This window comes from Octopus sinensis, linkage group LG17 (assembly GCF_006345805.1).
Source record: "Octopus sinensis linkage group LG17, ASM634580v1, whole genome shotgun sequence".
Classification (NCBI taxonomy): domain Eukaryota; kingdom Metazoa; phylum Mollusca; class Cephalopoda; order Octopoda; family Octopodidae; genus Octopus; species Octopus sinensis.
In genome coordinates this window covers 7,385,389-7,412,143 of record NC_043013.1, presented here as the reverse complement: position 1 = coordinate 7,412,143, position 26,755 = coordinate 7,385,389, and the positions used below count along the sequence as shown (strand labels likewise).

Below are 26,755 nucleotides of genomic sequence, written 5' to 3'. Positions count from 1 at the left end.
AAATAAGTATTTGGAGCAATTTGTCTGATTAAATAACACTTCTAGATAATGCTCCAGCATGGACACAGTCCGATGGCTAAAACAAGTGAAAAATAAATAAAAGAAATGATGATGCTAAGATAAAAATTTTGGATAAAAACTGCATCCACTCACTGTCTTGCTTCAAAATATTTTATTTCTGGATAAAATACATCAATTAATAAATACATGTGTTAATAAAAATATGCTTAAACATTTAAATGCATAACAGATTCGTAACAAAATTTGAAGTGCCTTCATCAATAAGAAATATTATAAATAACGTGGAAATAATGTGATTAGAAAAACATTAACATCATATTGTGTTGGTGGTAAAGTTATTTTTGCTTGACTATCGATAAAATCTTTCCACTATTAACTACTATCTCTGTAACAATAATATAAAAAGACTTTTGAACAAAGTTTACAGACAATGAAGTTTGAATCACTAGAATCATCTGAATGCTTCCTTTTGGAAAATATAATCTGAAATAAGAAGAAAATTATTATATAAATATGCAGTGCCAAATAGTCTGAAATTTATAGACATGTACATAATTAACCTTCTGATCAGTAGAGGATCAATTAAATATCGATGATAGATGTATTTATATTAATTTGGATTTTCCTTTTTTTGCATTTAAATGCAGGGTTTAGATGGTGTGGTTGGTGTTAGGAAGGGCATCCAGCCATAAAAGCCGTGCCAAAACAGGCAGAGCAGCCTGGGGTAGTCTTCTACCTGGCTGACTCCTGTCAAACTGTGCAGCCCATGCCTGCATGGAAGGCAGGCGTTAAATGATGATGATGATAATGATGATGATGATGCAGGTATGGGTGTGTGGTAAAAAGTTGCTTCCCAATGTGGTTCTGGGCTTAGTCCCACAGTGCAGGCCCTTAGGCAAATGTCTTCTGTTATAGCTCCAGGATCAAAAGCCTTGTAAGTGGATTTGGTAGACAGAGAATAAAAGAAACTGTGCCATGTGTGTGTGTGTGTGTTTTCATCATCACTTGACAACTGGTGACCACCAAATTATTGATTTGTCTATGGCCCCATAATTTAGTGGTTCAGCAAAAAGAGACTGATAGAATATCAGCTTTAAGACGAAACAAGTACTAGGGTCAACTTGACTAAACCCTTCAAGGCTGTGCCCAAGCATGGCTGCAGTCAATTGACTGAAACAAGTAAAAAATTCTTGTTAACAAGCACCCGTTTGAAGGCAAGCTAATATTTCTCCATGGCCAGATGTGTTTTTGCAGGATATTGGAAATGAATGACACGGTTTGTTTGACAGTGACACTTGCTCTTTTACTTGTTTCAGTCATGTGACTGTGGCCATGCTGGAGCACTGCCTTTAGTCGAGCAAATTGACCCCCAGGACTTATTCTTTGTAAGCCTAGTACTTATTCTATCGGTCTCTTTTGCCGAACCGCTAAGTTACGGGGACATAAACACACCAGCATCAGTTGTTAAGCGATGTTAGGGGACAAACACAGACACACAAACACACACACATGTAGATATATGGTTCAGATATCCAAGGTGCCATGCAGTGGGACTGAACCAGACACCATGTGGTTCGTAAGCAAGCTACTTACCACACAGCCACTCCTATGCCTAAGATTATTGTTTACCATAATCACACGATGTCAAGACAAAGTGAAACTAACACACACGCAAATGCATGCTTGCATATATGCATGATGAGTGGGTGCTGAAAAGTTCCTGGTTTTAAGGGTGTTGCGAAAGGCCTGGCTGGAGGCCCAACCTTCCAAGTTCTTTAACAGGGCTTAGAAAAACTGTTCTTTAACATCATCATCATCATCGTCGTTTAACGTCCGTTCTCCATGCTAGCATGGGTTGGACGCTTCGACCGGGGATCTGGGAAGCCAGAAGGCTGCACCAGGCTCCGGTCTTATCTGGCAATGTTTCTACAGCTGGATGCCCTTCCTAACGCCAACCACTCCGTGAGTGTAGTGGGTGCTTTTTACGTGCCACCTGCACTGGTGCCAGGCGAGGCTGGCATCGGCCACGGTCGGATTGGTGCATTTTACGTGCCACCTGCACGGAAGCCAATCGAGGCGGCGGCTTAGAAAAACTGTTCTTTAACAGGGCTTAGAAAAACATCTATGTTCCATGCTAGCATGGACTGAATGGTTGGACATGTGTTCAGAGACTGCATTGAGCTCCAGTGTCTGCTTTGAGATGGTTTCTTCAGCTGTATGCTTTCTCTAAAGGCCAACCATTTTTCACTGTGTACTGGATGCTTTGTTTGTGGCACTAGCATTAGGGAGGTTGTCATGCAGCTTGTAAGCTTACGAAACTCAAAAGTTATACTGGCAGATGAGCTTTAAGGTGTGAAAGAAGGAAGTGAGGCAGAGTAAGTTCCAGTTGTTGGAGAGCTACATGTCTATTCACGTTTGGGAGGGAGTTACAAATGTATCAGGCAGCTCTCTCTCTCTTTTTACTTGTTTCAGTCATTTGACTGCGGCCATGCTGGAGCACCGCCTTTAGTCGAGCAAGTCGACCCCAGGACTTATACTTTGTAAGCCTAGTACTTATTCTATTGGTCTCTTTTGCCGAACCGCTAAGTTACGGGGACATGAACACACCAGCATCGGTTGTCAAGCGATGTTGGGAGGACAAACACAAACACACTCATATATATATATATATACACACACATATACACGACAGGCTTCTTTCAGTTTCCGTCTACCAAATCCACTCAGAAGGCTTTGGTCGGCCCGAAGCTATAGTAGAAGACACTTGCTCAAGGTGCCATGCAGTGGGACTGAACCCGGGACCATGTGTATGAAGAAGAACCAAGAGATCCTAACTAAAGAAACCTGTATTAAAGAAAAGCCATTCTATAGATATATGTGTGGGGAGAAGTGGTGAAGGCTGATCTCAAGATGTTAACTCTCATGAAGGAGATGTAAGGGGTTGTGACAGATAGCAAGATGCAGTGCCCAGAAAGACCTGTTCAACCAAAGCAAAATCAATGGAAAAACAGATGTATGATGATGATGATGATGATGATGATGATGATGATGATGATGCAGTGGGGGAAGCAAGTCAAGGGTAAACTCGATGAAAATACATATTTCTTTACTACCCACAAGGGGCTAAACACAGAGAGGACAGACAAACGAATTAAGTCGACTACATTGACCCCAGTGCGTAACTGGTAATTAATTTATCGACCCCGAAAGGATGGAAGGCAAAGTCGACCTCAGCGGAATTTGAACCCAGAACGTAATGGTAGACGAAATACGGCTATGCATTTCACCTGGCGTGCTAACATTTCTGCCAGCTCACCGCTTTTTTTTTTTTTAGAAAGAAATACCTATTTCTTTACTCGATGAAAATAGAAACAATACAAACCTTAACACTGGGACCCGTCGATCTCAGTTACAGGAAATGGTTCTGAATTGTTTAATTGTTTTCCAGAGTCATCAACACAATGACAAACTGATCCAGTGCACTGAAGGTTCTCGAAGCTACCAGTTTTGGTACACATATACATTTTCCCAATTAACTTTGTTTTCATGAATTTAGCTTTTTGTAAAGCACAGTCTGTAGAGTAAAGAAATAAAATATATGATTATAGAGAACAAAATTAAAATCTATCTAGAAAATTAGTACAATTCTTGGATCTTTTCGGTTTGAACGGCAGTTTTTAACAAAATTTCTAGGTAACTAAAAAATTTTAAACTTCAGATCCTGGTAGAATGTGTTTATAAAACATCATTTTCCGTTGGCTTTATTGAGAAAATTCTATAGTTTGTAAGATATTTGTTGTTTTTTTTCTTCAATTTCTGCAATTTCAACCAATCAATGATGTCTATTGAGCTGAAAACATTCTGTGCCGTGTGAATATGTCCCTCGTTTAAGAAACAGATTGGGTTTATTTACATTTGAGAAGAAAAAAAGATACCCTTCCCACAACCCCTAACCCTAACCCTAAAATAGATAGAAATGCAATAGATCGATACTAGGGTCATAATTATGGGTGACAATTTCATATGACACTGCTAGAAAAAACTGCCGTTCAAACCGAAAAGATCCCAATTCTTTTATACTGACAAGTTAAAGCTTTCAATAAGAGAACTGCTATGCCTGCGCGGTAAGAAGATTGTTTTCCAACCACATGGTTCTGGGTTCAGTTCCACTATGCTGAAGCTTGGGCAAGTGTCTTCTACTATAGCCTTGGACCGACCAAAGCCTTGTATGTGGATTTGGTAGATGGAAACTGAAAGAAGCCCATTGTATGTGTGTGTGTCTGTCCCCACCATCATCACTTGACAACCAGTGTTGGTGTGTTTACGTCCCTAGAACTTATAAGTTCAGCAAAGAGACTGATAGAATAAGTACTAGGCTTAAAAATTAGTCCTGAGATCAAAATGTCTGACAAAAACACTTCAAGGTGGTGCTCCAGCATGGCTGCAGTCAAATGACTAAAACAAGTAAAAAAGTAAAATAATAAAGAATAACTAAGTACGATGGTCTTCTTTCAACTAAATTACCTCAGAAGGCTTTGATTGGTCCAAGTCTATAGTAAAAGTGATTTGAATGTTTAATTTTGTAGAATGACACTATTGGATAGATATGAGAGGCCATATGAGCATAAAATAGATAGGTTATTTGGGCTGGATACGGCTGGTTTAAATGTTGAAAGGCTAAGGGTTTTGATTTTCATCTGGCCCCCGTGCCGGTGGCATGTAAAAAGCACCATCCGATCGTGGCCATTGCTAGCCTTGTCTGGTCTCCGTGCCGGTGGCATGTAAAAAGCACCATCCGATCGTGGCCGTTTGCCAGCCTCTTCTGGTCTCCGTGCTGGTGGCACGTAAAAAGCACCCACTACACTCACGAAGTGGTTGGCGTTAGGAAGGGCATCCAGCCGCAGAAACATTGCCAGATCAGACTGGGCCTGGAGCAGCCTTCTGGCCTCCCAGACCCCAGTTGAACCGTCCAACCCATGCCAGCATGGAAAGCGGACGCTAAACGATGATGATGATGATGATGATGATGTCATTTCAGTTCTATAGAAACAGAATATAAATCAAGAATGGTCTTATAAATAATCTCAGCTTGGAGACAACAAGGAAAGAACAATGAAGAGTGGAGTGTTGGAAAGAATAGGTTAGCAAGATTACTTACTACAAGACTTGGCAGTAAGATGACTGTAAGGCAGAGGTAAATATCCTGTAAGTATTTCCCCCTCAAAGCTGCAGTAACACCTAGAAAGAAAAATAAATAAATAAGTAAAACAAAAAATAAACAAAACAAAACAAAATAAAACAAACAAAATGAAGTGAGTCTGTTTTGATGGGCACCTTCTTCCATGCCATGAAATAACTTCAAGAAATATTGGTTTCAGATTTTGGCACATGGCCAGCAATTTCGGGGGAGGGAGGGATAAGAGTTGATTACATCGACCCCAGTGCTAAACTGGTACTTAATTCATCAATCATGAAAGGATGAAAGGCAAAGTTGACCTTGGTAGGATTTGAACTCAGAATGTAAAGACAGATGAAATGCCTCTAAGCATTTTGCCCAATGTGCTAACGATGCTGCCAGCTTCATCATCATCATCATCATCATCATCGTTTAACGTCCGCTTTCTATGCTAGCATGGGTTGGACGGTTCAACTGGGGTCTGGTAAGCCAGAAGGCTGCACCAGGCCCAGTCTGATCAGGCAGTGTTTCTACAGCTGGATGCCCTTCCTAACACCAACCACTCCGTGAGTGTAGTGGGTGCTTTTTATGTGCCACCTGCACAGGTGCCAGACGAGGCTGGCAATGGCCACAATCGGATGGTGCTTTTTACGTGCCAGACAAGGCTGGCAACGGCCACAATCGGATGGTGCTTTTTACGTGCCACCGTCAAGAAATATTAGATGCAATGTTAACCAGAAATGTTTACAAATGAAAACAAACTGGAATAGTTCTTTCTCCCCATCTGATCATTGTTTAACATCTGCTTTCCATGTTGGCATGGTTTAGATGGCTTGATATGGAGCTGGTCAGCTGGGAGGTGTCCAGACCCCAATTGACTGTTGTTGCATGGTTTCTATGGCTGGATGCTTTTCCTAACACCAATCACTTAACAGAGTGTGCTTTTAATGTGCCACCAGCATGGCTGCTTTTTAAGTGGCACTGGCACCTGAAAAGACAAGCCTGTATCTGTGGAAGACACCGATTCTACTTAGCTTGATGTGTCTTATCAAGTCCAGCAAATTTCCTCATCTCCCAGTCCCTTCTCATTTCCTCAGTGAAGCCCGGCACCCAGGTCATTATTTGAATGTTAAAATACTTATCATTTTACTGTTAACTATGGGCCAAGCTGGCTATGCCTTACTCCTTCAACTTTCAGATTGCTCTTTCAAATGTAATACTTATCCACATGGTTTTTAACTATTCATGCATTATCTGGTATCTTTGAGACTGCAATGATGTGAGAGCTCATTTTAAGAACGACATGGTATGGTAGGTGTGAGAAGCCAGATGTGGTTGCTTTGAATATAAAACAGGTAGAATATTAAACCAGATATGGCTGGTTTAAATGCTAAAGGATCAATGGGTTTCAGCCATATCAAAAAACATTATACAATATGGAATTCCTTTTATCAATCTCTATTTATCAATTGGCTAAGTCTACCAAAGTACTATTAACTACTAAAGCCACCAGTAGCTTAACCCTTTCATCACCAATCTGGTTGAAACCGGCTCTGGCTCTGAGTACAAATGTCTTGTTTTCCACCAAACCTTAGTCACAATTTATGTTCCTAACACTAGTTGAATGATTACTAAGTTATTTTACTAAATTCTTTGTTATATTTAAAGTAATTGAAAGAAACACAGAGCATCTCAACAGAAATACAGTAACAAAAGGGTTAAGGACATTGTATTGCTATGTCTTTGGGAACACATTTCTATTGCATTGAATTTGTTTTCATTCTGCTTATAATTCATTCTTTTCCCGTCATATGATGACATGTAGAAGCAAGCTGGACCACATACTCAATACTTAAACAATTAGGTGAGTAATATTGTATCTTGTTGAAAGGAGGGGGTTCTTAATAACGAGAAATGAGTCAAATAGATGGAAGAATGCAAAATCTTATAAGCAACAGAGCAGTTTACAAGAGTGATTGGAGAGCCTTCCTAGCAAGAGCATATTCTTACCTTTCGTAACAGAGTATGCTTAGAACAATTCATTTGTTTGGATGAGTTCATTTTTTAGTATAAATTGGATTTCCACTTTAGTAGTGGCAAGGATTGATGGTTTGAATTCATAGGACATAATGATGATGACGGCGACGGCCACCCGCCATCACCTCCACCCCTCTCTCTCTCTTTCGGAGAGGCACAAGCACCTACACGCACATATACACACACGGCAGTAACTTCCGCCTGCCGAATTCAATCACAAAGCTTCGGTCGGCTCGGGGCTATAGTGGAAGACACCTGCCCAAAGTGCCACACAGTGGGATTGAACCCGAAACCATGTAGCTAGGAAGCAAGCTCCCGAACCACACAGCCATGCCCGCGCCTACCATAAATAAATAAATACTGGAGCTGAACTGTATGACTAAACCCTTGAAGGTGGCACCACAACATGACTAAATCCAATGACTGGAACAAGTAAAAGATTTCGTGTTCTAGAATACAAATACCCAATTGAAGAACTGATATCAGGATGCTGTTTTTATCATTTTCATCTCACTACATTCTGCCTCATCCCATATAAACCAGAGGTGTTTTATCTTTGGTTTTTTTTTTTTTTTACTTGTTTCAGTCATTAGACTGCGTTCTTGCTGGGACAGGCCTTGAGGAATTTTTAACCTAGTACTTATTCTATTAGACTCTTTTGTCAAACTGCTAAGTTACGGGAGACAAACATCATTAATCAAGAAGTTATGGGAAACAAACACACACACACACACACACATATATATACACATGACAGGCTTCTTTCAGTTTCTGTCTGCCAAATCCACTTTGGTCATCCCAAGGTTGTAGTAGAAACACTTGCCCAAGGTGCCATGCAGTAGGACTGAACCTGGAGCCATGTGGTTGGGAAGCAAGCATCTTACCACACAGCCACTCTTACGTCTATATGCTTGTAAGAAATCAACAATTACATGTTCAATAGACAATTCTACAAAACTTGAATAGGATATAGATTCAATGTTACGTACATGTTGTTGTGGCAGATGACAGAACCATTATGTGAAGGCTTTTTCTCTTGCAGTTGCTCGAGGAAACTGTGATCTGAAAATAAATAAATGAATAAAATCTAGTTAATTTATAATGTGGAAGGCTAAAGCTTATAGAGCTTTTGCATTTGATTTACAAGATTCTTGATGTGAATTTGTGAGTTGAAACAAATTTGGTTGTATCTTGGGAGAGTCATTATGCCAATAATAACACACACACAGGTTCAATTCCACTTCTTTATAGTTAGTTAGTTGGTTAAATATCTAACCAACTAATTTTATTTAATTCATTTTGCAGGAAGGACTGCTTCGGCCGGATCGTGTTCTGCCATTACCTTCGAAACACGCATTGAGTCGAAACAGGGGCAGCTGATGAAGGGGAATTTTCATTGTATTGTTTGTCTTGTACTCTGTTTTTTTGTTGTTAAAAAAAGTTTGTTTCCTTGTTTGATTTTATGTTTTCGTTTCTCGTTGTGTTCTACGTTTATTTGTGGTGTCCAGTACTCATATATGCATGTATATATACATATAGATGTAGGTATGTACATATATGTATGTATGTATGCATATGTTTTATTTATTAAATTGTTATTATATATCATCATCATCATCATCGTTTAACGTCCGCTTTCCATGCTAGCATGGGTTGGACGGTTCAACCGGGGTCTGGGGAGCCCGAAGGCTGCACCAGGCCAGTCAGATCTGGCAGTGTTTCTACAGCTGGATGCCCTTCCTAACGCCAACCACTCCGAGAGTGTAGTGAGTGATTTTATGTGCCACCGACACAGGTGCCAGACGAGGCTGGCGGACGGCCACGCTCGGATGGTGTTTTTTATGTGCCACCGAGACAGGTGCCAGACGAGGCTGGCGAACAGCCACGCTCGGATGGTGTTTTTTATGTGCCACCGACACAGGTGCCAGACGAGGCTGGCGGACGCCCACGCTCGGATGGTGTTTTTTATGTGCCACCGACACAGGTGCCAGACGAGGCTGGCGAACAGCCACGCTCGGATGGTGTTTTTTATGTGCCACCGACACAGGTGCCAGATGAGGCTGGCAGACGGCCATGCTCGGATGGTGTTTTTTATGTGCCACCGACACAGGTGCCAGACGAGGCTGGTGAATGGCCACGATCGGATGGTGTTTGTTACGTGCCCACAGCACGGAGGCCAGTCGATGCGGTACTGGCTACGGCCACGTTCGGATGGTTTTCTTATGTGCCACCGGCACTGATACCACAAAGATACAAATTCCATTGATGTTCATCTATTTTGATTTGGTTTTTGGTTTATATATGTATATATATATATATAATGTTTTTAATGTAAAATAAAATTATTAGATTCTCCAGCCATCGTATCAATATGAATAGCTTATGATAAAATTTCACTGGAGACAGATTATCAAAAGTTAACGGGGGGGTGGGGAATAAAAGCGTGGTGGGGGTGGTGGAAAAAAAACCTAAAGAATTAATGAGCAGGAGATTGGGAATAAGGGAGGGGGGACCGAAAAATTAATAAGCGGTGGTGGGGTGCGTTTATTCAAGATCTCAGAGTATATAGGTGGTAATGAAACACATCAGACATGGAATTAAAATAGATCACCTTTTCCAGTTTTTGTTCACAGTTGGAGGCTGTCAGAATGATGAAGATGCCTCTGATGAGAACCCACTAAGGTTGTAAATTTTAGGTGCAGGAGTGGCTGTGTGGTAAGTAACTTGCTTACCAACCACATGGTTCCGGGTTCAGTCCCACTGCATGGCGCCTTGGGCAAGTGTCTTCTACTATAGCCTCGGGCCGACCAAAGTGAGTGGATTTGGTAGACGGAAACTGAAAGAAGCCTGTCGTATATATGTATATGTATATATATATATATGTACGTGTGTGTGTGTGTTTGTGTGTCTGTGTTTGTCCTCCCCAACATCACTTGACAACCAATGCTGGTGTGTTTACGTCCCCCGTAACTTAGCGTTTCGGCAAAAGAGACCAATAAAATAAGTACTAGGCTTACAAAGAATAAGTCTTGGGGTTGAGATTAAATCCCATCAAAGTCAACTGCATCTTTCACCCTTTCAGGGTCAATAAATAAAGTATGAGAAGGGATTAGTTCCAGCTCTGGCCTACTTGAGTGGCAGACTGAATCCTCAACCACCACCACTGGATGACTTTAGTATACTCTGTTGCAAGTATTTGGGCCAGGCATTGACTTTAAGGTCACCTTCTCCCTGCTTTCTACTAGTCTTGGCAGCCCTGTAGAGGGACAGGACCACTGCACTTCCTTCCAAAAACTGAAACCAATAAAAGTATAAACATTCCAAAAACATACCTTCAGTACATTTCTCGGTAAATGGATTACACAAAAGTCCTGAATCACATTCCATATGAGTTTGCAGAACTATTTTGGCTGGAGAGATGCAGGTTTCACCTTCCTCTGGAATAAACATACAAAAGCGTATTTTAATACAAGAAATTAAACCATTTCATCTACTTAAAAGATTCAAAAAGGACAAAGTTCAAATTTTGGTTTCTGTGAAGAGAAATAACGGACGGAGAAATATGAGAAATCTATCTCTATTATTACAGAGTAGACAATGGCAAGTATACCTATTTCCTTATTACCCACAAGGGGCTAAACAAGCATTTCGGCCGGCGTGCTAACATGTCTGCCAGCTCGCCGCCTTATAACAAGTATACCTATTTCTTTACTACCCACAAGGGGCTAAACACAGGACAAACAAGGACAGACAAACGGATTAAGTCGATTATATCAACCCCAGTGCATAACTGGTACTTATTTAATTGACCCCGAAAAGATGAAAGGCAAAGTCGACCTTGGCAGAACTTGAACTCAGAACATAGCAGCAGACGAAATACCTATTTCCTTACGACCCACAAGGGCCTAAACACAGAGAGGACAAACAAGGACAGACAAACGGATTAAGTCGATTATATCGACCCCAGTGCGTAACTGGTACTTATTTAATCGACCCTGGAAGGATGAAAGGCAAAGTCGACCTCGGTGGAATTTGAACTCAGAACATAGCGGCAGACGAAATACCTATTTCTTTACTACCCACAAGGTGCTAAACACAGAGAGGACAAACAAGGACAGACAAACGGATTAAGTCGATTATATCAACCCCAGTGCATAACTGGTACTTATTTAATCGATCCCGAAAAGATGAAAGGCAAAGTCGACCTTGGATGAACTTGAATTCAGAACATAGCGGTAGACGAAATACCTATTTCTTTACTACCCACAAGGGGCTAAACACAGGACAAACAAGGACAGACAAACGGATTAAGTCGATTATATCAACCCCAGTGCATAACTGGTACTTATTTAATCGACCCCGAAAAGATGAAAGGCAAAGTCGACCTTGGCAGAACTTGAACTCAGAACATAGCAGCAGACGAAATACCTATTTCTTTACGACCCAAAAGGGCCTAAACACAGAGAGGACAAACAAGGACAGACAAACGGATTAAGTCGATTATATCGACCCCAGTGCGTAACTGGTACTTATTTAATCGACCCTGGAAGGATGAAAGGCAAAGTCGACAATTTGAACTCAGAACATAGCGGCAGACGAAATACCTATTTCTTTACTACCCACAAGGTGCTAAACACAGAGAGGACAAACAAGGACAGACAAACGGATTAAGTCGATTATATCGACCCCAGTGCATAACTGGTACTTATTTAATCGACCCTGAAAGGATGAAAGGCAAAGTCGACCTTGGCGGAATTTGAACACAGTATGTAGCGGCAGATGAAATACCGCTCAGCATTTCGCCCGGCGTGCTAACGTTTCTGCCAGCTTGACAATGACAAGTATTCTTTGCACTGATTCCTTTGTTTTACTCCTCACTAAACTGAAAGAAAAACTGAATTATCTGCCTCGTTCAAAGATTTCACAAATATCAATGGAAATAGTAGTTGTGATACTTGTGCTGGTGGCACATAAAAAGCACCATCCAAACGTAGCCGTTGCCAGTGCCGTCTCGACTGGCTTCTGTGCTGGTGGCACATAAAAAGCACCATCCGAACGTGGCCAATGCCAGCGCCGCCTTGGCTGGCTTCCGTGCTGGTGGCACGTTAAAAGCACTAACCGATCGTGGCCGATGCCAGACTCCCCTGGCACCTGTGCTGGTGGCACGTAAAAAGCACCCACTACACTCGCGGAGTGGTTGGCGTTAGGAAGGGCATCCAGCTGTAGAAACACTGCCAGATCAGACTGGAGCCTGGTGCAGCCCCTGGCTTCTCAGACCCCGGTCGAACCGTGCTAGCGAGGAAAACGGACGTTAAACGATGATGATGATGATGATCTGTAATATATTGTGGAGTTGTGGGTCAGAAGACGAAAGCATGATTCTGTACTCACTTGGTAATTTTTCTTATTTTTTTCTTGTTGCAACAGAAGCACTTCATTACTTTAATGTTCACGTAGTAAGCTACAAAATTCTTGCATTCTCCCGATTTCCTGTAATTCAGACTGCCTTATGGTCACAGCAAATGAAATGGAAAAGACATTGCCCTGGAGGATGGTGAGGGAGAAGTACTGGAACAGCCACTCTGATTCATGGGGTTTGAACTTGCAGATAGCCATTTCCGCCCCAATTGTGGGGAGCAGGGATATGGTCTGGGGCTGAGAACACTGGAGATCTCCCCCATTACAGGCTCAACCATAAACCTTCAGAGAGTGACTGATGCTTTGGCAGTTTGCTTTTCTCAACCTAATGAGCAGCAGAGCCTAGACTTGTAGCTGAACACACCAAGTTGCCCCTAGAGAAGGTATCACAGCATGTGGCATCCCAGATGAGGGGCCTACCACCATGGAACAAGAAAATTGTCATACCATCAGGTTGTTATATAAAACATGAAATGAAATTTAGATGATGATGATGATGAAAAAGAAAAACAAAGCCTGAGTATTTCATGGTCTACGTTTTGTGTTGGCTGTTATGTCTTTTGTCTTAGAGAAAGTACAACACTATGTGCACTGAGTTAAATGAACCTCTATAGAGCTCCAAAGATAGAATGGCTGTGAGGTTGAAGTGTTAGATCACTAACCATAAAGTCATAAGTACAAATGAGCTGAAAAGTCATTTTGTGGTTACTTGACCTCATAGAAAAAGCAATCAAAACTCCCTCAAACTAATAAGTCGTCTAGAATAAAAAGCCTATCCAAATTCCAATATATAAAGTACGTGAAAAAGTGCCACACCCTAGCAGTTGAGGGAACCTGTGGAAGAGGTAGACCCAGGAAGACCTGGGATGAAGTGGTGATGAAGTGGAGGCAAGTCAAATCGAAATCAAATTTGATGATTGGTATCGGTGCTAAGAGTACCATACAAGTGAGATTGTTGCCAGAGCAACGAGCTGGCCTCCGTGCTGATGGCACGTGTAAAAAACATTTGAGTGAGGTCGTTGCCAGTGCCGCTGGATTGGCTCCTGTGCAGGTGGCATATAAAATGCACCATTTGAGCATGGCCATTGCCAGTACCACCTAACTGGCCCTTGTGCTGGTGGCACGTAAAAGTACCCGCTACACTCTCGGAGTGGTTGGCATTAGGAAGGACATCCAGCTTTAGAAACTCTGCCAGATCAGATTGGAGTTTAATGCAGCCAACTGGTTCACCAGACCTCAGTCAAATCGTCCAACCCATGCTAGCATGGAAAGCAGACATTAAACGATGAGGATGATGATGATGATTCCAAGGTAACCATTTAGATTAACAGTCGCCATATTCCATGTCATCATATTTAACCCTTTTGCATTTTATCTGATCATAAACAGCTGAAATATTCTAGTTGCTTTATGTTAAAATTGACTAGATGCAACCTCTTGCACCTACCCTACAATGCCATTCTAAAAACATACAAACACACCACTGAAATCTTAAAGCTTTGAGATAATGTGAAATTAATTCAAAACAATGTGAGTAAATAAGCAAGACATTTTACAGCTGAGTGAAGTGGAGCAAATGAAATAAAGTGTCTTGCTGAAGAACACAACTGTAGAAACGAGTTGTGACGTCATTGGTGCCAAGTTGTATCAGCCTTGGCCTTTCCCTTGGACAACATCAGTGGTGTGGAGAGGGGAGACTGGTATGCATGAATGACTGCTGGTCTTCCATAAACAACTTTGCCTGGACTTGTCCTTTGGAGAGTAACTTCCAAGGTGCAATCCCATGGTCATTCAAGACTAAAGGCAGTTTTTACCTTTACATTTGACAAAGAAATCTGAATGCTAAAAGGCTAAATGGAATTCCTTTTCCTCTATCAACTAAGTTCTATCTCAAGTATAAACTGTAGTTTTATCTGAGGTTTGACAATAAACTCTAAGCATAAGGAGGCGAGCTGGCAGAAACATTAGCACACCGGGTGAAAGCACCAGTTGCGTACAGGGGTCGATCTAATGGACTGGCCTCCTCCCCAAAAATTTCGGGTTTTGTACCTAGAATAGAAAAGAATAAATTCTAAACACGACAGGAGTGAAGCTAACCACAAACTCAATTGTTCTCTGGCGTACATATATTATAAACATCAAACCTCAGTGTTGAGTAGAGTACAGCCAACTATAAGCCAGACCCTGCCAAAACTGACAGTGAAGCCTGGTGCTGTCAAACTGTCCAACTCATGCCAGCATGGAAAGCAGACGTTAAATGATGTGATGATGATGATGATGATGATGATTATATATTGCACAGCATATTTGTGAATACAAACATAAACTGCACAATTTATCGGGTTTACAAGTTTAAATACTTACTAATGAGTTCCACACAAATTTTACAGCAACCACATTTTATTGTTCTCTCACAATTTTCCACAGAAGGACAACTAGAACAGTCCTCATTGCTACAGTTATAGACAAAACCAGCAGCCGAGGTAAGCAGTGCAGTGAAGACTATGGTAAATAGTGTGTTCTTCATATTGATACCGCTGTCTTCTTGATTAGGGTGTCAGCTTATATAGAAACTGAAACAAAATTAAAAGTAAGGCAGAATAGTTAAACATATGAAGGGGGTTCACGACAACATACACAATCATCATTATTATTATTATTATTATTACTATTATTATTATTATTATTGTTATTATTATTGAGTGAGAGAGCAGTGCATGCCATCAAAGTGACACTGGTGTAAAATATACGAAGCCCAATATACCCATCATCACTACCTGTCTGATAAGGGTACACCAGGCACATGCATCACAACCATATGTGCACGACATGGTGATCGCATATGAAAATAAACAGCACATGACCTTGCAGGTGGGACTTCTGGTCGAGTAACCCATCCCACTCAAAAGGTCCTTGAATAACAGTTGTTTAAGGATGTTGAACGAAACATCCATGTTTCCAGAGGTGAATTATTCAAACCCCAAAGAATCCCTTTCAACACACAGCTATGATATTCCCCCACTACTTCTGCTCGTGATCAGAGATGCACATATCGTCAGCCACCAAGGGACATGCTCAACTGGTTAAGGTCAAACAACTGACAAGCAAATCTGTGGTATTGAGCAGAATATTTGCTGTAGCCCATCTTTTATACCAAGACAAAACAATGTAGATGATAACACTTCCAATCAGTTTAGATCAGAAGCCATGAGAGCAACTGCCTGGTACTGCATCAGGGCATTTTATTGTTGTTGTTATTATTATTATTATTATTATCATTATTAAAGTGGTGAGCTGGCAGAATCATTAGCATGCCGGGTGAAATGCTTAGCAGTATTTTGCCTGTCGCTCTGATCTGAGTTCAAATCCTGCCGAGGTCAACTTATCCTTTCATCCTTTCAGGGTCGATAAATTAAGTACCAGTGAAACACTGGAGTCGATGTAATTGATTATTCCCCTACCCCCAAATTTCAGACCTTGTGCCTTTAGTAGAAAGGATTATTATTATAAGTAAGGCAGCATGCTGTCACAATTGTTGGTACACTGGACAAAATGCTTAGCAGCATTTCGTCTGTTGTTATATTCTGAGTTCAAATTCCACTGGGGTCGACATTGCCCTTCATCCATTTAGGGGTCAATAAAATAAGACTGTTGCCTCCCACAAATTTCAGGCCTTATGCCTATAGGAGAAAGGATTATTATTATTATTGTTAAGGCAGTGAGCTGGCTGAATTATTAGCATGCCAGGCAAAATGCTTAGTGGCATTTTGTTCATTTTTATGATCTGATTTCAAATTCTGCTGAGGTCAACTTTGCCTTTTGTCCTTTTGGAGTAGATAGAAAAAATACCATTTGATAATTGGGGTCGATGTAAATGACTTATCTCTTTCCCTGAAATTGCTGGCTTTGTGGCAAAATTTGAAGCCATTATTATAGTCACTTTTTCATGTCTGCATGGGTCAGAAAGAATTCACTGAGGTAGGTTTTCTGTGCTCACATGCCCCTTCTGTTGCTATTTCTTAACTATTTCTAAGAGGAGTAATATTTCCATGGGGCCAGACAGGTTTTTGTAGAATACTGGAAATGAACAACACTGCTTTTATGACAGTGACACTCATTTACAATAATTATAGAATTATAAGGATACGCAAACATACACACATCAACACTCACATACATTTGCACACGTATGTGCATATGCACATGTATGCATATATGCATGAAGGGCTCCTATCAGTTTCTGTCTACTAAACCCTTGGATTTTTCACATGGAATCAACTCCCCTGGCCTCCTACTACACTGCAAATCCATTATTTTTGTGGTTCGGAAACGAAGTGGGGGTCGGGGTTGGTCTATAATAGAAGACACCTACCTATGCTGTGAGAATGAACCCAGAACCATAATACATACATACATACATATATATATATATATATATATACATATATAGGCGCAGGAGTGGCTTTGTGGTAAGTAGATTGCTTACCAGCCACATGGATCTGGGTTCAGTCCCACTGCGTGGCACCTCGGGCAAGTGTCAACCAAAGCTTTGTGAGTGGATTTGGTAGGCAGAAACTGAAAGAAGCCCATCGTATATATGTATATTTATATATATATATATGTGTGTGTGTGTGTTTGTCTGTGTTTGTACCCCCAACATCGCTTGACAACCGATGCTGGTTTGTTTACGTCCCCATAACTTAGCGGTTCGGCAAAAAGAGACCGATCAAATAAGTACTTGGCTTCCAAAGAATAAGTCCTGGGGTCGATTTGGTCGACTAAAGGCGGTGCTCTTTCTTTCTTACTTTATCCATAGTCTCTCATCACTTTCTCTGTCTCTCTCTTTCCTTTTTTCTCTCTTGCCCTCCACACCAAAATGAAATGCATTAGTTACCTGACTGGCATGAAAACTTGCAAAGGGAAAGTGAGATTTTTCTTTTTACTGACTGACTCAATGCCATTTGAAATCTATTCTGCAATCTGGGATTAATGTATCCAGTGGTTTTAAGAGATATGTAAAATATATTTTGTATTAATATTATACTTCTACTTCTTTCACACACACACACACACAAACGCTAATATTTTTATAGAAGAATTTTATATCATTCTTTATTTCTCCTGCTCAGACTTTGTCACCACTAAACTTTAGCATTTCACTTGTTCTTTTCAAACTTATTTGAATTTTCAGTCTAATGTAATCCACACACTTGAAAATGTATTTCTGCAAAATGTTGTCTAAAAATATGGGTAAAGAAATGAGGCTAATGCAGTTTCAGACCTCACCTTCAAAAATGCATTTTTTGGAAATCTCTTTGGATTCATAGGTTTTATTTAGACATTGGAGATTACAAATATGCAAAAACAAAAGTAAAAATGGTAAAGGTTCACTTGTAAAGATTAGAGATTTAACCAAAAGGTAGTTCCATTGATTCGGAAATAGGGTAGGCGCGGGTTATGGCTGTGTGGTTAGGGAGCTTGCTTCCTAGCCTCATGGTTTCGGGTTCAGTCCCACTGCGTGGCACTTTGGGTAGGTGTCTTCTGCTATAGCCCCGAGTCGACCGAAGCTTTGTGATTGAATTCAGTAGGCGGAAGTTACTGCCGTGTGTGTATATGTGCATGTAGGTACTCAGTGCCTCTCCAAAAGAGAGAGAGAGAGGGAATTGTTATCGCCACACACACACACATGCTCTCTGAGAGAAAAGATGGGCATAAAAAGCATCAAACATGATGTGCAAGAGAGACATGATCATACTGCACTGGTATGATCATGTGTTATGTATGAATGACAAGAGCTGTGTGAGGAAGTGCCACTCCCTAACTGTGGAAGGAACCTGTGGAAGAAGTACACCCAGGAACATTGGGCCTCACAGAAGCAATGACAGGAGACCGAGACATTTGGAGATATATTGTGAGTGAGAAGACCCAGCAACTAAAGTGAGACCGCAGCCATGCATGTCCAGCCCAGTTAAGAGTACAATAGATGCGTCGGGTGATATGATAAGCTTGAGAAGACCTGTTGAGTCAAGTAAAACCCCTTGACTGGCTCCCATGTACGTTTTGCGCAACAAAGATGGTGCAGTGTGACGAGGGAGATTTGGCTGTTATTTCTAAAAGGACGAGTGCTACTAGAAAGGTTCCCTCGCCAACAAGTATTGACACACGCAAAAATTCGGCAAAAAATTTTCCGTGAAATTAGGAGGGTGTGTGTGAAATTTCCGAGAGTTCCATCCCCACCCGTTTTCCGGACAATAGGATTCTGCGGCATATTAGGAGCTCACCGTAATTCATTCAACGAAAAAAAAAAAAAAAAGAAGAAATTTCGAATAATTCCGGCGGAGGGGTTCGCCCCGCCTCACCTCCTTTTCCGAACCACCATAATAAGGGATTGGCGGTATAGCAGGAGTTCAGGGGAGTTAATTCCACGCGAAAAAAATCCGAGTATTATTATTATTGTTGTTATTATTTTTTGGGTGAAAAGCATTGGGGTGAGTTGGTAAAATTTTACTCATCGACCCCCAGTACTCAACTGGTCCTAATTTCCTCGACTCCAAAATGATGAATGGCAAAGTGGACCCTGGTAGAATTTGAAGTCAGAACGTAAAACCAGGAAGTAAAAAAGAAAAAAATACGCTGCGCAGTTAACGATTCTCCCAGTTCGCTGCCTTAAATACTGAAAATAAGGAATTCAAAACATCTCCTACTCTACCCTTATATGTGTGTGTGATCGACGTCAGAGATTCTTATTCTTTGGCTCTGGATTTTTTTTTTTTAAGAAATGGTAGTCGATTCACCTCAAATCATGCCTTACTGTCTTAAATAAAGAAGGATACTACAGTGGACAATATAGTCTTTGATGGAGAAAAAGACGAGATGACTATAGCTGGATTGACTTTAACTTGTTTACGTCTTCCCGGTGGGAGCCTGCTGGTGTTAAAACAACAATAATCTGAATAGGTATTCATGTGTAATTGCTATGCAAAATATAACGGCAGCAGGATGGAAAAGCAGAAAGCCATAACGTTTTATACGCTGTTATTTGCTAAACAGGATCGACTAATATGTATTTTAGAAATAATGGGGTGGGTATTTGAATATTGATGCTACTCTATATCCGTGACAGAAATTTATAGTGAGGAGTGTGTAAACAAATAAATAGATATACAGATGAGTGAACACTTAGATAAATTATAGATGGAGATGAGTGTAAATATAAACAAATAGACAGATATACAGACGGGCATGTGTGTGTAGCGAATCCTGCAAGCATGAAATGGATTCGATCCACCACAGCCAAATTTAAATCAACACTGCTACAGAACTTTTCCCACGATGGAACAATGGTTTTTCTCTGACAGCAGTTTTACATTTTCCAGATGACTTTAGCTAGGCTGAAATAATGTCTTCGCCACTTGACCCTTTCTAACCCCTTCTACTTCTCCAAAGCTAGACTAGATAACAACACCACTAACTAAATTTATTGTTCTCAATGATATATCTATCCTTCTGGATTTTAATATAAGCAAGCACATCCCAAGCAAAAATCAGTTAGTAACTTGTTGGCAACTGAATAAGGCATTTCGTGACGACCCAGTTAGTAAGGAAAGAACTGCTAGCATTTAATGATCGGAGACAGAAAGAAAAATTCCTACCAGCAACTTCAAAATAATGTCCCACACTCTCACTAGCTCGGACTCTGTTCTCTTATAACATCATTCTATCTGTCTCAGCATTTACTACTAAACAATGAAGAGAACCCAAACACATCTAACTAACTTACGCACGCTTTTGGATTAATCAACCTACCTGTCGAGACAAGGTATTTGTAACGTAATGGTAAATAAACATTTCTGGGCTCGCCTTCTGCATAAAGATGACGAAATAGATGAAATATAAAGAAAATTAGAAATAGAAGCGTCTACCAGTACTAAACGTATATTTAATACTATTTTCACACTATTTAATGATCTAAAATTACCAACTTTTTATATAAACTTTTAGAAATAGTTATAAAATGTGAGGTGAATGAGAAGAACGGGAAAAAAAACTGGAAATGCGACTTACATTGATTTGGTATACAAACACTTGTCAACACGGAACCCTCTATGTGGTTGGCCGTGCAAGAAATAGTAGTTAAATCTTTCCTATGTCGCACCTTATAGGATATGATACATAGGATCATGCAAACCAGTATAGACAATGCCAGGAATAAAAAACGGACCGGTTCATTATAGGTTAATTGGATTCTCGCAGCGTCACGAATTAGTTCAAGGAAGATAACTCTAATGTCACTGTTTAATGATTTATATTCATACGTTTTTATAATGCAGGTTAGGGAAAAATCCAAGCTGTGTTTTCTTGAAGCATATCTGATGATTATTGCAGTATCATAATCCAGTATGTAGTCGTCGTCGTCGGTGTATTATTGATGTGAGGTAGACATTACTCTCTCTCTTTACTTGTTTCAGTCATTTGACTGCGGCCATGCTGGAGCACCGCCTTTCGTCGAGCAAATCGACCCCGGGACTTATTCTTTGTAAGCCCAGTACTTATTCTATCGGTCTCTTTTGCCGAACCGCTAAGTGACGGGGACGTAAACACACCAGCATCGGTTGTCAAGCAATGCTAGGGGGACAAACACACACACGCATATATATATATACACATATATACGACGGGCTTCTTTCAGTTTCCGTCTACCAAATCCACTCACAAGGCATTGGTTGGCCCGGAGCTATAGCAGAAGACACTTGCCCAAGATGCCACGCAGTGGGACTGAACCCGGAACCATGTGGTTGGTTAGCAAGCTACTTACCACACAGCCACTCCAGCGCCTATTGAAAATTCTGGAAATATTGTTTCCGTTGTTATTATATAACAAAATAGGCATCTGGAAAACTTTTTGGTATTATTTATTCCCTGTTACACAATTTTCATTTATAATTGGAATCACAAAATTGTACATGTAGCATAAGTATAGTTCTATATTTAAGAGATGAGGAATTATGTACATTATTTACATTATTTACATTTGACGGATATTTGTCCTCATCTTGTTTGTTGTTAACCCAACGTTTCAGTTGATATACCCTCCAGCCTTCATCAGGAGTCTCGGGGAAATTTCGAGCCTGGGTTCTCATTCCTAAGGTATTTTTCGAAGTCGTCGTCATCATCATCATTATTATTATTATTATTTTGGAACAAAACAATGTGCAGTGAGTGTCCAGTGCCAGAGTTCCTGATTCTTCTTCCAGACTGAACATAAAAGTCTTGCTAGCTCTCTTAACTGTAGTTGGTAATTTTTAAAAATTCTATATGTGGTACCAGATGGCTCGGGAGCAGAACCTTCACGAGTTTTTACCACCACCGTCCCCACTTCATCGAAAGTTAAGTCTGCCATATCAAAGGAGATGTGGAGATTGATCATTGGCAGTGGAAAGGGACAATTTCCTTATGGTATGTCTCTTCTGGGGTCACCATGTGTTGCTGCTACTCTGCACTCTACCTCTTCTTGTTTTGAGCATATTAACCTCCCACTTTTTGACTCACTGAGGAGGTCAGCAGTGAAATGGAAGGAGTGGTTAAAAAAGGTCTTCCTTTGACTCCCCTTTTCACTCTATATTTTTTTATGAAGTGACTTTGCTCTCCGAATCTGGAGCAGGTTTTCTTCATAACTTCACAGTAAATTGGTTTAAAGTCACTTTTCTTTTACCATCTGCTTCTTTCCGCCTTTTCTTCAGCTGCCTTAGCTTTTTCATCAACCCAGCCATCTGACAATACCTCATACTAGGGCTGTTCTGCTTGTTTTTTCTTTCCTTCACATCAAAGGTATCTTCGTATGCTGGCTATACCATTTGCATCATGGCTCTTATCTTCCTTCTAGTGTCACCCTCAGTATGTTTTCCAGGATGATGTTCAAGTCCTTGTCCAAATTTGGGCTCATCGGTCAGGACAATAATCATATCTCCATCAAACTCTGCAAATCTCAATCCATTGGTGAAACTAGCCATACCATCTAATTTAGTGATCCCCACAAGAGATCATAGTACATATTTTAGGGGCTACATGGAAAAACTGGACATTTGGATTTCACAGAAGGTTCTGCGGCAAGGTGATGGATGCACAAATTTAACCATCACCATCAGATGTACCATCACCATCAGATGTACAATCATCTTATCAGAATCCTCATATTTCATTTTTATGTTTGTGTATGTGGGCTAATTTCAGTACTATAAATAAAGGCTTGGCTTGGCTGTGAGGATGAGAAGCTTGATTTTCAACTGTCTGGTCTCAGGTTCCATCCCACTGTGTGGAACCCTGAGTAAGTATCTTCTACTAAACCCCCAAACCAAGCAAAGTCTTGTCAGTGAATTTGGTAGATGAAAACTGAAAAAAGCCTGTCGTATGTGCACATAGGTGCAGGAGTGGCTGTGTGGTAAGTAGCTTGCTAACCAACCACATGGTTCCGGGTTCAGTCCCACTGCATGGCATCTTGGGCGAGTGTCTTCTGCTATAGCCTTGGGCCGACCAATGCCTTGTGAGTGGATTTGGTAGACGGAAACTGAAAGAAGCCTGTCGTATATGTGTATATATATATGTATGTATGTGTGTGTATGTTTGTGTGTCTGTGTTTGTCTCCCTAGCATTGCTTGACAACCGATGCTGGTGTGTTTATGTCCTGTCATGTAGCAGTTCGGCAAAAAGGGCTTACAAAGAATAAGTTCCGGGGTCGATTTACTCGACTAAAGGCAGTGCTCCAGCATGGCTGCAGTCAAATGACTGAAACAAGTAAAAGAGTAAAGAGTATGCGTGTGTGCAACATCATTCATCTGGAATTCAGTATTCATCCACCAGCCATTGGTCACGTCTTTTCTGCTGGTATTGGCTTACAAAGATTCAAGAGGAACATTAATGGTATCAATGTCATTGATCTAGTGGCTGGATGGAAGTGGAGTGGAGCGGAAAAGGCCAGGGACCTTGCCTTTTCAACCAGACCCCCCCTTCCCCCACCACCCAAAAAGATGCATAGCACTCCACAGATACGTATACCCCTTAAAGTAGTTCTTGGGGAGATTCAGCATGACACAGTGTGTGACAAGGCTGGCCCTTTTAAAATACAGGTACAACAGAAACAGGAAGAAAGAGTGAGAGAAAGTTGTGGTGAAAGAGTACAGCAGGGTTCGCCACCTCCTCCTGCTGGAGCTTCGTGGAGCTTTAGGTGTTTTCGCTCAATAAACACTCATGCCACCCGGTCTGGAAATCGAAACCATGATCCTACAACTGCGAGTCCGTTGCCCTAACCACTGGGCCATTGCGTCTCCAAATAATTATAGTTATTATTACATATATATACACATATATATATATCATCATCATCGTTTGTTTAACGTCCGCTTTCCATGCTAGCATGGGTTGGACGGTTCAACTGGGGTCTGGGAAGCCCGAAGGCTGCACCAGGCCAGTCAGATCTGGCAGTGTTTCTACAGCTGGATGCCCTCCTTCCTAACGCCAACCACTCCGAATATATAAATGGGTATTCAGTCTAAATTTGACATTTTTTCATATCTTCTTTTTTTCAGGAACAGCTTCATGTATTAGTGAACAGTCGACAGTGTTGGAGAACATAAAGATGGAAGTTGTAGCTGAGGAAAAGTTAGCTGACACAGAGTACTGAAAGCCATCTGAATATTGGAAAAAAAGTTACCTGTATCATGGTGGTTTACACCTGGTATCAAAATGGTGACATCATGGTTGCTGCTCAATGCTCTGTGAATACTGTAAAGGCCATAAGACATGACATGGACATCATAGAATCCAAGTTCCTCCAAAATGTTATGGTTCTTGGGTGTCTATCCAGTGAGCTGATGTCATGCTGCCCCATATCTTTGAACAGGGCCTTAAACTCGATTCAGATGCCTATGTGAATCTGCTGGAGACTGTGGTCAAATCCTGGCTGAAGAGGGTCACTACTGGAAGGTCATGTGTGTAGCAACCGGATTCACCTTCTTCCCTTCCTCCAGAGAGAGTGAGAAGTGGTTGTCAGAGAATTTCTACAACTTCACCACTCCCAATTTGTGGCCTCTTAGTTCGCCTGATTGTAATCCTATGAATTACTGTGTGAGGATTAGTCGAGAAGGACATCAGCCTCTCTGCCTGCAACACCAAAGCTGAGCTGGTGGCCAAGATCAAGGTGTTTGAAGATCTTCTCAGGAACACAGTGAAGACTGCACATGCAAGGTTCCAGAGATGTCTTGAGACTATGGTGGAAGCTGAGGGTGGTTACTTTGAGTAAATTGTTATCTTCCAGCCATAATGTAGTTGATATTATTTGATTTAATTTTAAAAACTTTTATTATTGGATGGCATATCATGTTTGCTTTCCCTTTTATGCAAATTGTCAAATTTAGCCCAAATATGGTCTATATATTTATATCATTATCATCATCTTTTAATGTCGTTTTTCATGCTGGCATGGGTTGGTTGGTTTAACCAGAACTTGCAAACAAGAGAGCTGCACCAGGTTCCAGTCTGAATTCGCTTGGTTTCTAAAGCTGGATGCCCCTCATATTATATTTTTTGTTGTCCAGACGTCAGAAAGAGATGTTTACTCAATATGAGTAACATTGAAGTGATATTTTTATATATTGTCAAACAGTATATTATGGTGTATAAGTGTTAAAAATGTTACTGTTGGTTTTGTGTCAACTATTGTTCTTGGCCAAGATGGATTACTCTTAATCATCAAAAGAGTGGTAGTTTGCATGAAACAGATTGTAACACTCTGTCTAATTATATAGCATAACCAGTAATATACTGATCAACAATATATATATATATATATGTGTGTGTGTGTGTGTTATGAGAGGTAATGGTGTCAGGTAATGCTGAGTAAGTGATATGGACAGACCATAGTTAAGCTCCAGGTTTGGTGATTATGCGAATGAAGAGTCCAACATAGGTCATATATCAGCATGTGTATATATATAAAAAAAAAAAAAAAATTTCAGTGTGAGATAAAAATCGAAGGCTGTGAAAGATTTTAGAACATTTATAAATAGAAGATCTTGCAGCTGTTTCCGGGATATTTTATATATCCCTTCACCGGAGACGGTGTGAGAGGATAGTTAAGCAATAATTATTCTCTATTTCATATCTTATTTAGAATAACTATTGCTTAACCATTTTCTCACACCATCTCTGATGAAGGGATATATGAAATATCCCAGAAACAGCTGTAAGACCTTCTCTTTATAAATGTTCTGAAATCTTTCACAGCCTTCGATTTTTGTCTCACTCTGGCCTACGTGAATTGTTTTTGAGTATACATTGTCTGGGCGACTCTTCTTATAGTAGAGGAAATAGCTAAATTCTTTGGCTGCTATTTCTAAAAGTTTGGTATGTGGTAAAGCAAATTTTTTTGGTGAACCCTAATTATATAAAGTAATGTTTAAATTTACTGTAAATGGTCCTTTTACATACTGAACACTGCTTGGTAGAATTATTAATTACTAATTAATTAATTAATTTTACCCTTAGTATTATTGACTATATATATATATATATATATATATATATATATATACATATATATATATATTATATACATATATATATATATAAATACATGTATATATATATATATATTATATATATATATATATATATATCTCATCATCATCATCATAACCAGCTGTATCCCATGTCTGAGAATTTCAATTTTCTCATGAGTGAGTGGTTCCTCTATGATAATGTTGCTAATTCAGAAGACCAATCCTTGAGTGAAAAAGATAGGAATAGGTGAGAGCTGGTAGTAAGAAGGGTATCTGGTTGAAGAAAATCTCTTGCAGTGACTTCCATCTAAGCCATGCAAGCATGGAAAATCTGATGCTAAAAAGATGATGGTACAATCCATGATATCATAGAATACAGACATTGAATTATAAAGATGATGATGATCGTACTGTATAATGATTCAAAGCATCAGTTACTGGCAGTTCCACCAACTTCCTGATAAATTTAGTTGGTAAGTTGTCTACTGGCGACTATATTAGGTTTCCAGTAGACTTGCTTTGTGCAGTTTTGAATGATTTAAACCCATTT

General features: G+C 40.3%; 1 protein-coding gene and 1 long non-coding RNA gene across 3 annotated transcripts in view; one reads left to right on the top strand and one right to left on the bottom strand.

Moving 5' to 3' along the window:
• Positions 1–157: 157 nt before the first annotated feature.
• LOC115220918 lies at positions 158–20,905 on the bottom strand. Of its 2 annotated transcripts, none has more exons than XM_036510301.1 (7): positions 20,717–20,905; positions 15,017–15,225; positions 10,567–10,671; positions 8,224–8,296; positions 5,180–5,259; positions 3,405–3,595; positions 158–509 (listed from the first exon to the last, which is right to left on the bottom strand). In XM_036510301.1, exons 2-6 carry the CDS (start codon positions 15,177–15,179, stop codon positions 3,405–3,407), a joined length of 612 nt encoding a protein of 203 aa, XP_036366194.1. In that variant the 5' UTR covers positions 15,180–15,225; positions 20,717–20,905; the 3' UTR covers positions 158–509. The 2 variants fall into 2 exon arrangements, with proteins under 2 accessions (XP_036366194.1, XP_029646978.1); XM_029791118.2 differs by having other exon boundaries at positions 158–504; positions 3,404–3,595; positions 20,717–20,904.
• The window catches only part of LOC118766690, a 27,120-nt gene continuing 14,245 nt past the window's right edge, over positions 13,881–26,755 (top strand). Inside the window, exons 1-2 of the long non-coding RNA XR_005002612.1 lie at positions 13,881–13,891; positions 26,097–26,100. This is a non-coding gene — a long non-coding RNA (uncharacterized LOC118766690). The remainder of the gene's footprint in view (positions 13,892–26,096; positions 26,101–26,755) is intronic.

What these genes read in the sequence shown, in the direction of transcription:
- LOC115220918 (XM_036510301.1), bottom strand. Translation starts at nt 15,179, where the DNA reads ATGAAGAACACACTATTTACCATAGTCTTCACTGCACTGCTTACCTCG. An exon ending in AATTTGTGTGGAACTCATTA is followed by an intron (nt 10,672 to 15,016) that starts GTAAGTATTTAA and finishes TGTTTATTCCAG; the next exon opens with AGGAAGGTGAAACCTGCATC. An exon ending in GTCATCTGCCACAACAACAT is followed by an intron (nt 5,260 to 8,223) that starts GTACGTAACATT and finishes TTTTCTTTCTAG; the next exon opens with GTGTTACTGCAGCTTTGAGG.